Genomic DNA, 10,905 nt, shown 5'->3' with positions numbered 1-10,905 from the left:
AAGAAAAGCTTACCGCAGTCCTAAAAGCGTCCGCTTTGAAGAAATTGACAGGCAAGTGTGTCAGGATGTAGCCAGAGCAGTCATCCAGCTAAAGGAACTGGATATCACCAAAGAGCTGAACATGCCAGCAGTGAGGCCCATCATTTCTTATTTCGGCTAGGTACTGACAAACTTGCCTTTCAATATCCTTGCTTAAGTATGATGCGGCGTAACGGATTAGCATTATGCCGCAGAAAAGTCTTGCCCAGCACCTGCCCTCCGTCTTCAGGGAGAAACTGATGTTTTTTTAGGGAAAAAAAATTCATACCCCCTGGATTAGATAGGTAATGCAGATCACCAATTGTTTTGTCATGCCAACATCTGTCACTGTACACACACACACACAAAAAGGTGAGGAATCAGTTATTGTGAGATCTACTGGAAATGAGAACTACAGGTTATTTTTATGGTATGCCATAAATACCATCGTCTTATATTCGGAACAATATAGTAATAATCATCCAATCATAGACTTAAGCATTTGCATATTTAAATCCAAACAGTGTGTGTATGTGTGTGTGTGTTTGTGTGTGTGTGTGGTATCACTGCTACTGCTTTTAATCTTCAAGTCATGTGCATTGTTGTCCATGTCTTCAATCAGATATCAGTGTTTCAATGAAACCGTCTGCCCAACAAACGAATGGTACAAGTGAGTAAAATATATTTAATGCACCAGTACAGCAACATTAACTGTGCATTAATATGGTGATTTTTTATTTATTTTTTAAGGTGGCAAATCTACTGCAGTAAAATCTAAATGCCAACAATATGAGATTTTATGCTTAATGTTGAGGATGTACTTGTAAAGCAATAGTAGACAGCCTCATTCTTCTCTTTTGGAGAATACATACATATAATTTTACATCTTTTTATAGAAGCTATGACATATTTAAACATTCAAACATGAGGCAGTCGTGGCCTAATGGTTAGAGTATCAGACTGGTAACCCGAAGGTTGCAGGTTTGAGTCTCAATGCCGGCAGGAAATGACCTTGAACAAGACACCTAACACCCAATCACTCCCTGAGCGCCACAGCAATATGTGTGTGTGTGTGTGTGCTACTCACTTCGCCTGATGTGCGTGCACTATCTTAGATTGTGTTAAATGCAGAGGACAAATTCTGAGTATGGGTTGTCATGCTTGACCTTTTTTTTTTTTTTTTTTTTTTTGAACCTATAAATTCATTATTTCCTGCCTGTATGTCTGTATAAGAGTGACATTTTATGTGACTTCCTTATTCTCAACAAACTCAAGCAGCACAAAAGACACAGTGGACAGGTCTTCTGTCAGGCTCATGAAATGGATTCAATCTATGAAAATACTAGTTTCATACTTTCAACAGTTGCTTCAGGTGAAACCTGCTCTCAATACAAAGGTAAGGCCGATGATGTGTTATCAGTATGTATTAAAATTTATATTTCTAGCACTGCTGTAACTTATGTTTTTCTTATGTTTTCTTACTTTTTTGTGTGTTCTTTCAACAATTACACAGCCATTTAACAGCCTCTTTTGTCCAATGTGACATAGGCTACATTGCATTCAGACGCGTCATGCCAATTCAACCCAAGGAGGCATGTGCGCCCTCAGATTTTTGAGCCAAATACAGCTTCCAAAAGACAAAAGATTATATATTTTACATTTGATAATTAACGATTTAAAGTGTACAAATCACACAGATGAATAGTGCACTAATAGTGAATAGGATTTTGGTGAATTTATTAGTTTTTATGCTAAAATGTCACACATCTGTCTAGGCGGCTCGAGCAGAGCCATAGATTTTTTGTGTGTGGACTGCGGGTGGTTGGGGAATCCAGTCACATTTAGTTATGAATTACATGAATCAAACGTATGATAGCATATTTTAAATTCAAAACGGTGAAATATCATAAGTTGAGTAGCTTGTATCTCTGGATATTACTGTTGGTCATTCAACATTCCTCTCATAAAACAGAAGTCAAATATTAAATGTTTAGCTTAAGCTGTATGTATGTATGTTAAATAGCCTATACAGAATTGTTCTATAGTCTAATACAATTACATCAGATTTAACTTTAAATTACAGAAGAATTAAGAGTAATCCCTTTAATTAAATTACAGTATTTAGATTACTTGGTAATTAATTACACCCATCACTGTATAACAGTAATTAAAATGTGAAGAAATATGAAGACCTCTTTTTGTCTGGCGCTGTTGCCATGGTGACTCATAATATCTGTGCTCCATTGATAATGGCTTTTTATAGTTGTGGTGCACGCGCTTAACTCAGAGTCAGTCAACTCAGAGTTGATTGAACTAACTAATTTCAGCTGTTCTGAAACCAAAAACTCAGAGTTTCCCATCTCAGGGTAAGTCAAATCAGAGTTCAAGTTTTAACTCAGAGTTGGTTGAACCTCCTTATTGAAACAGGCCCCTGATTTAGAGGACATGTTTTTTTGTTGTTGTTTTTTTGCCATGTTGTTTGGAGCAGGGGCCTGTTTCAATAAGGAGGTTCAACCAACTCTGAGTTAAAACTTGAACTCTGAGTTGACTTACCCTGAGATGGGAAACTCTGAGTTTTCGGTTACAGAACAGCTGAAATGAGTTAGTTCAATCAACTTTGAGTTGACCTACTCTTGAGTTAAGCGCGTGCACCACAACTATAAAAAGCCATTATCAATGGAGCGCAGATATTACAAGTCACCATGGCAACAGCACCAAACAAAAAGAGGAATTACTGTTATACAGTGTTGGGTGTAATTAATTACCAAGTAATCTAAATATTGTGATTTAATTAAAGGGATAACTCTTAATTCTTCTGTAATTTAAAATAAAATCTGATGTAATTACATTAAATAGGCTACTGCATAGACTATAGAGAACAATTCTGTATAAAACAATAGTGGATTTAACATACATTTTTAAAAAGGTATATTTTTTATGTAACTTTCTCTCTCTACACTTTGGTCAATTGAAGAATAGTTCATGCAATTGTATATTGTTTATTTGAAAGCAATAAAAGTGCAGTTTCTTGTCTCTCCTTGTATTGTTCAAGTGGTTGAGGATTTAGTAATTAGTAATAAGTAGACCAATACTTTCTAAAGATAGTAATTATTAAATTAATCTAATTACACTGTTGAAGATAACATTGATAACTATTTTAGAGTAACTTACCCAACTGTTATAATATCAGAGGTGAAACTGGAAGAACAGTATTTTATTCAACCTAATTTTAATCATGTGGAGCAATCCTAAAGGCATTAAAAGAACATGGCAGCAGCTGAAAATTAAATATAAAAACATAATTCAATCAAGTAAGGCTTGAGCATATCATGGGTGTAGGCTACCTGACTTTACAAACATTTGACATATTAAATAACTAAATAGCATCCAGTGTCTAGCAGTGCAGCAGCATTTTTGGCTGAGGGAAATCCAGGAGGGACTTCAGAGCCAGTCACTCCCAAAGATCCAAGGGCCTTCATAAAATGTAAGAGGTTTACATATGTGTAATTTTTTAGATAGGCTATTTTTGATATTTCCATTTATTTTACTTTGGGTTAGGATTTTTGTTGGTCCTAACAGATTCTGATGGTAATATCTGTCTTTTGGAGCCTCCTGTCCCAACAGAACCCCAGGCAGTTGTAAGTCGCCTACTCAATACACCAGAAATTATGACAAATAGTGTTATAAAGTGTCCTCAACCAAATGCTCATCACATGGGGATAAAGAGTTTCTGCTGCCACAGAGAGGCCTACAGAGGTAATGTTAATATTATGTGTCTACACATCAATCAATCAATCTACCCATTCAGATTTTTTCACATTTTTATGTGGATAATCTAAGTTTAAATCTAAGTATAAACGGGTATTCTTATCTCTCCCTCCCTCAGAGTGTGGAAGAACAGCAGGAGGACGGTCCATCAACTTCTGTTGCACAGATGAACAGTTCAGTGATTTTCAGTAAATGCCACAGTTTAATTCTGTAGAATTTGTTTAGAACTACATTATGTAACTCTAATCTACTACTGCATTTTCAGTGTTAAGGAGTTATATAGACTTCATCTTATAAATTATTAATTGTATTAATAAAAATGTACTGAAAGAATGAATGAGGTGTTTAAACACCGCTTCCCCTTTAAAAAAGGGGAGGAGACCGATAGAAACTCTGGGTTTACCAAAGAAAACCTGCTCCCGACCAGGTTAGGTTCACAGAGTAAGTTACCATGGTAACTGACTCTGAGTATAAGTTACCTCTCTTTCAGAAACGGGCTTGACTTACTCTGCTTTCTCAGGTTTAACATACCTCCCATTCTGAAACAGAAAACTCAGAGTTTCCCTCATTTCAGGGTTAACATACTCAGAGTTTTCACTTAACCTCCTTTCTGAAACAGGCCCCTGGTCTTAATTCTTTTGCTATTGTGGTTTGAACTGAGTTGAGTTTTAAATTAACTTAGTTAGTCCTGCAAATGTGCCCAAGTCTAAATTGTGCATACCCAGGCAAACACATGTGCATATGCATACATACACATACAGATGAATACACACACATTCTCGACACCTGGTTTTGTTATTATGTGGATCACGTTTTTTGTTTGTTTGTTTTTGTTGCCAAATTGGTTTGGAACAGTTGTTGAATAAACAACTGAACTGAACAATTATGCCTGCCTATCTGTTTGACTTACAGTTTTATTGATCACTGAGATAGCATTGATTTGGAATGAAGTTGGTTCAATATAAAAATGTAATTTTAAAAAATAGCTTAGATGTAGTGAACTACTTTTGCCATAGTGAAGCTTAATTTAATGCAGAGTAACTGCTAGCTTAGCTCACTACATTTTCCAAGCTTTGGCACCCCTAGATTTTTTTGAGTAAAATATCTCTGAAGTATATTCTCATTAATATTTACCTGTATTTAGCACACCAGGGTGACTAGGAACATGACATTGTCCAGCATGACTTGTTTCACAGGAGTTTAAATATGAGGAAACACAAAGGCCAAATTCCCTTAATCATCCATCACAATGAGTAAAACCAAAGAATATAGTTCTGATGTGCAGCAAAAGATTGTTGAGCATCACAAAATAGAAAGTGGCTGTAAGAAAATAGATAAAGAATTGAAAATCCCCATTTTGACCATCAGGGCAATAATTAAGAAGTTATAATCAACTAAAGATGTTACGAATCTGCCAGGAGGAGGACATGTGTCTATATTGTCTTAATGCACAGTGAGGAGGAAAGTTTGAGTGGCCAAAGACTCTCCAATAATCACAGATGGAGAATTGCAGAGATTAGCTGAGTCTTGGAGTCAGAAAGCCAAAAAAATAATAATAATCAAATAACCCCTACATCCCCACATGTTGTTTGGGAGGGTTTCAAGAAAAATCCTCCTCGCTCCTCCAAAAATAAACTCCAACATATTCAGTCGTCAGACACGACTGGATCTTCAAAAGGGACCGGATTCTGTGGTCAGATGAAAAAAAGAATTTTGTCAGCAAACCCACCAGATGTGTTTGGTGCAAACAGGGATAAAAAGTACCCCATAAAGTTAAATATACTGCTGGATCTTACAGTATATGTTGTGGGCCTATTTTTTTGCTGGAGGTCCTGGACTTCTTGTTCAGATACATGGTGTTATGGATTCTAGCAAATACCAACAGATAAAAAATCAAAAACCTGTCTGCCTCTGTTAGAAATCTTATAATGGGCCGTGGTTGGATCTTCCATCAGGACAACAGTCCAAAACAAACATCAAAATCAACACAAAAATGGGTAACTGAGCACAAAATGAAGCTTCTGCCATGGCCGTCCCAGTCCCCTAAACTAAACCCCATAGAAGATGAGTGGGCTGAACTGAAGAGATGAAGCACCAACATGAACTTGTGAATCTGAAGGATCTGGAGAGATTCTGTATGGAGGAATGGTCTCTGATCTCTTGTCAGTTATTCTTCAAACTCATCAGGCATTATAGAAGAAAACTCAGAGCTGTTATCTTGGCAAAAGGAGGTTGCAAAAAGTATTTAATAACAGGGTGCCAATAATTATGGCCAGCATGTTTTGGAGAAAAACATTTATTTTATAATGTGATTTACCCAACACTTTCAATTATTTTACTTCAATGAAAGGTTTGATTTTTGCAATTTTTTTGAATGAAAGATCAAAAGGATAAACAATGCAGATTTATTTTTTGACAGCCATTTTTTATCAAATTTACCAGGGGTGCCATTAATTCTGACCACCACTGTATATATATATATATATATATATATATATATATATTGTCGTGGAAATACTTAATATGAACTTCTTTATCATGGACAATTTAAACAACTTGCAGTTGTTAAAAATACAATACAATACAATACTTCCCTGAAGTAAGGTGATGGTGTCCCGTCGATGAAGCTACTATCACTACCTCAGTCACACTTAGATGTTCTTTTGTTTTCTTTTGAGCATAGAATCTTTAGTAGGCCTACTTCTATTCCTACCTCAATCACACTTTGATATTCTTTTGTTTTCTTTTGAGCATATAATCTTTAGTAGGCCTACTTCTATTCCTATCTCAATCACACTTTGATATTCTTTTGTTTTCTTTTGAGCGTAGAATCTGTTTCTCAGCTGCGCAGCAAATTAGATTAAATCCATCAGCTCATTTCAACACACTTTGAACTCATTTCTCCAACCACTTGTTTTCTCCTTTCTTCATAACCATCTTTGTACCAGACATGGTGAGAGAGCTTACAGACAACTACACCAGAGCTAGAGAACGTCTCAGCGCTAAAGACAGTAAGTTGTGTTAGTTTCAGTTGTATACCGTACACAGACCAAGAGGTGCTATTTCTAATTCTGAACCCGTTTTAATTTAACTTGTTTAATTACAGTTTTGTTTGTTGAGGAAATACAAGTTAGTCTCAACCAATTGTTCTGTTTCTGTACCAGCCATGGAAAGAGAGCTTGAGGAACTTACAGCCAACTACACCAGTAAGTTAAGTTCAGATTCATATATCAAATTGTATCACAGTTCTTTTTGTTCTGTAAATACAAGTCAGTCATTTGAACACATTTCTCCAACCATTTGTTTTCTTCCTTTTTCATATTTTCACTGTTGCTGTACCAGTCATGGCTCACAGACAACCACACCAGACTGCAATTCTCTTTCACACCCATGACACAGGCTTAGACAAAGTGTTCTGCACACTGAACCAAACTTTGATTAACTTCAAGAGTATTGTGTTCTGAAGAATGGATCATTTTCATCCTGATTGTGTTTGTTTTTGGCCTTGTCATTCAGATTACAAAGAAAAGTTTGATGCGCTCCACAACCAGCATGAGGACACACTTAGAAAGTAGAACAGATTACATCGTACGTCTTCAGATTTGAGTCTTGTGCAAAGTTAAAAGACATTCATTACACACATACTGTACTATAAATAAGCACAATTACTAAAAATGAGTGAAATAATGAATAACTGAATTGTCTCTCTTTCTCAAAAGCCAGCACAGGTTGTGCACTTTGTGCCGTAAACTGGATTTATTCTGGGGGAAAGTGCTACTACTTCTCTACGGTCAAGATGAACTGGACACAGAGTCGAGATCACTGTGTGAGTCGAGGAGGACATCTAGTGATCATAAACAGCCAAGCAGAGCAGGTGTGTTATGCACTTCAACACTTCATCTACAGTAAATTAATTACAATTTGTCAGTGTGACTACATTTGCTTTACACAATGCCAAGTACAGTATAATATAGATTTGGCTACTATAGAATAGTAGAGAAAGAAATAACAATATTTTTTTCCTCAAGCTGATGATCATGGTTAAATTTAGTCTCTGATGGTCTAAGAAGATTGGGTGCATCTTGTGCAAAAGACTTGTTCTTGGCTTGTTCACCGAGCAAACATTTCAAAAGCCTTAAATTTGATGCATGATATCTAAAAAAAGAAAGTAGTTTCAGTAGTGGAGCATGTTATTCATTAGCCTGGGTGCCAGCCCGAACCCAGCCCACAACATTTTTTGGTCGGGAAGTTCGGTCTGGACTCGATCCATTGAGGAGTAATTATGCTCGGCTCCTAGAAGGCCGAGCCAATCAAATTGCCAGGGCGGGCTTTAATCAGTGATGGACAGATGATCTGCGGTTAGTGATCACCCACGTCACCAAAGAGCGCTTGATTTGAATTAGTTTACAACAAACGACTGCAGCAGGAGAATTGAGATTTGAGAATTGAGACCGAGGGATGCTGAAAAACTGTCAAGGAGTGTTAGGTAAGTTGACAGAGTGAATATGCTTCCTCGGTAACGTTAGACATGGTATTGTTTGATGACAAGTTGATATTGGATTGATTATTTGTACGTGCTCCTCCCGAACTTTGTTTATGAAACATCATGTGTAGATTCCGCCATCGCGTCTGTTATAGAAGATATCCACATAGCATTCATTTTAAAAGAGGAACAGAGAGCCGCGCCCACGACATTTTGTTGGTTGAAAATCTGAATGAAAAACATGCGTCATTTACTCGGTTGCTCTGATTGGTTGTAGGTCTATCCAATTGAGTGCAGAGTTTTTTTTTTTCCTGGTTCGGTTGAGACACGCCCCATAATCAAATCTCTATGGAGCGGTATCAGACTCACATTCTGACTAGAATATGAGTATGACGAAGTCAGGCTAGTTATTCATGTTATTTTTAAAGATAAAAATAAATAAAAATGATTTAGAAAAACATGCCCCGATTAATCTTTCTCAATAAATCCAATAAATAGTCAATTTTGTTTTCCCACTGACATTAAATATTAGGCTACACATTTCTCTGCTCCAAACCTTATGTGTATTATAATATGTCACAAGACAAAAACATGTTTTTCTCCATCAGGATTTTCTGACCTCTAAAGTTAAAGTGACGCACTGGATTGGTCTTAATGATTTGGACACTGAGGGACACTGGGTCTGGGTGAACAATCAGCCACTAAATGATTCAGCAGAGTAAGAGCTTCATTAATCTTGACAATACAACCTCTGCATTAAAACTAACAATACTTCAATAATTATTAGCAGGTTGCTGCCAAACAGAACCTTTTTTTTTTTTCATCCTGCAGATTCTGGATGAAACGAGAGGATGGAGTCAGAGAGCCTGATAACTGGACTGAAGGCCATCCTGCCGGTGAAGACTGTGCTAGTCTGGGACATAAAATGGGAGAGACGGATTTCTGGACAGATGCTTTCTGTTTCCAAGAGAAAAGATTTGTGTGTGAAGCTGCAGCAGCGGTTTAATTCATCCCTCCTGAATAGTTCACCCAAAAGTTGGCACCCTGTCATTTACTCAAACCAACTGTTGTGAAACAAAAGACATTACACACATGCAGGGTTCTGGGTCAAACATCTACTATAATATGATACATTTTTGCTATTAATATAACATATGCAAAATAAAATAAAAAGTCAGAATGCACAACTATAAATGCTGTCAAATGAGAATATTGTTCTGATAATAATGCAGTTCCAGCATCTACCAGTAGGGGATCACTGGTCATATAAACCCTATACACTTCCTCTTCATATAAGTGCAATATTGTCCTGTCCATATGTTACATATGGTGCTTGACCTTTAGGTGTTTTTTTTTTTTGTTTGTTTTTTTTATTCGAACCTATAAATTCATTATTTCCTGCCTGTATGTCTGTATAAGAGTGACATTTTATGTGACTTCCTTATTCTCAACAAACTCAAGCAGCACAAAAGACGCAGTGGACAGGTCTTCTGTCAGGCTCATGAAATGGATTCAATCTATGAAAATACTAGTTTCATACTTTCAACAGTTGCTTCAGGTGAAACCTGCTCTCAATACAAAAGTAAGGCCGATGATGTGTTATCAGTATGTATAAAAATGTATATTTCTAGCACTGCAGTAACTTATGTTTTTCTTATGTTTTCTTTCTTTTTTGTGAGTTCTTTCAACAATTACACAGCCATTTGACAGCCTCTTTTGTCCAATGTGACATAGGCTACATTGCATTCAGACGCGTCATGCCTATTCAACCCAAGGGGGGCATGTGCGCCCTCAGATTTTTGAGCCAAATGCAGCTTCCAAAAGACAAACAATTATATATTTTACATTTGATAATTAACCATTTAAAGCGTACAATCACACAGTTGTGATTAGAACTCTCAGTGCGTCATGTTATCAACTACTACGATTTTTATTGTGTAACTATAAAGTTTACTCTAATCTTAGAATATTAGGTAGCCTACAAAATGAATAGTGCACTAATAGTGAATAGTCTTTTGGTGAATTTATTAGTTTTTATGCTAAAATGTCACACATCTGTCTAGGCGGCTCGAGCAGAGCCATAGATTTTTCGCGTGTGGACTGCGGGTGGTTGGGGAATCCAGTCACACTGTAAAAAAAATCTGTAGAAATTACAGTATTACTGGCAGATGCTTGCCAGTAACTTACTGTAGATTTAAATTGATGTTATTTACTGGCAACAGTTTGTTCAAAGTTAAATGAACATTAAACATTAACAAGTCAAAACAAATAACAAAGTTATCTTTACAGAATAAAACTAAAATAACAGCCTCATGCAAAGCATTCTGGGAACCAAAATCTGAAGGAAAAAAAAACAGAAAAAGGTTGATGAAGATTTCTGGTTCCCAGAATTCTTTGGATTAGATTGTTATTTTATAGTTTTATTCTGTAAAGACAAAGACTTGTTAATGTTTAATGTTCATTTAACTTTGAACAAACTGTTGCCAGTAAATAACATCAATTTAAATCTACAGTAAGTTACTGGCAAATAGCTGCATAACTACAGCAATTTTTTTACAGTGCACATTTACTTATGAATTACATGAATCAAATGTATGATAGCATATTTTAAATTCAAAACGGTGAAATATCATAAG

At 36.2% G+C, this 10,905-nt stretch overlaps 1 protein-coding gene across 11 annotated transcripts; it reads left to right on the top strand.

Annotated features, from left to right (window-relative positions):
* Window positions 1-1,163: 1,163 nt before the first annotated feature.
* LOC311093555 (C-type lectin domain family 6 member A-like) lies at window positions 1,164-10,368 on the top strand. 11 transcript variants are annotated; one of them, XM_084131046.1, is made up of 9 exons: window positions 1,230-1,414; window positions 3,403-3,774; window positions 3,905-3,959; window positions 6,735-6,797; window positions 6,951-6,992; window positions 7,129-7,374; window positions 7,506-7,660; window positions 8,878-8,987; window positions 9,101-10,367. In XM_084131046.1, the coding sequence occupies exons 7-9, from the start codon at window positions 7,583-7,585 to the stop codon at window positions 9,273-9,275; spliced, it is 363 nt and encodes a 120-aa protein (XP_083987172.1). In that variant the 5' UTR covers window positions 1,230-1,414; window positions 3,403-3,774; window positions 3,905-3,959; window positions 6,735-6,797; window positions 6,951-6,992; window positions 7,129-7,374; window positions 7,506-7,582; the 3' UTR covers window positions 9,276-10,367. The 11 variants fall into 11 exon arrangements, with proteins under 11 accessions (XP_083987171.1, XP_083987178.1, XP_083987172.1 ...); XM_084131047.1 differs by lacking the exon at window positions 1,230-1,414 and having other exon boundaries at window positions 2,765-3,502; window positions 3,598-3,774; XM_084131048.1 differs by lacking the exon at window positions 1,230-1,414 and having other exon boundaries at window positions 2,764-3,774; window positions 7,129-7,404; window positions 9,101-10,368.
* The last annotated feature ends 537 nt before the right edge of the window (window positions 10,369-10,905 follow it).

Source organism: Abramis brama (assembly GCF_963993115.1).
Source record: "Abramis brama genome assembly, chromosome: 12".
Lineage (NCBI taxonomy): Eukaryota > Metazoa > Chordata > Actinopteri > Cypriniformes > Leuciscidae > Abramis > Abramis brama.
The sequence above is the reverse complement of the archived record's forward strand: the minus strand, read 5'-3'. Positions and strand labels throughout refer to the sequence as shown.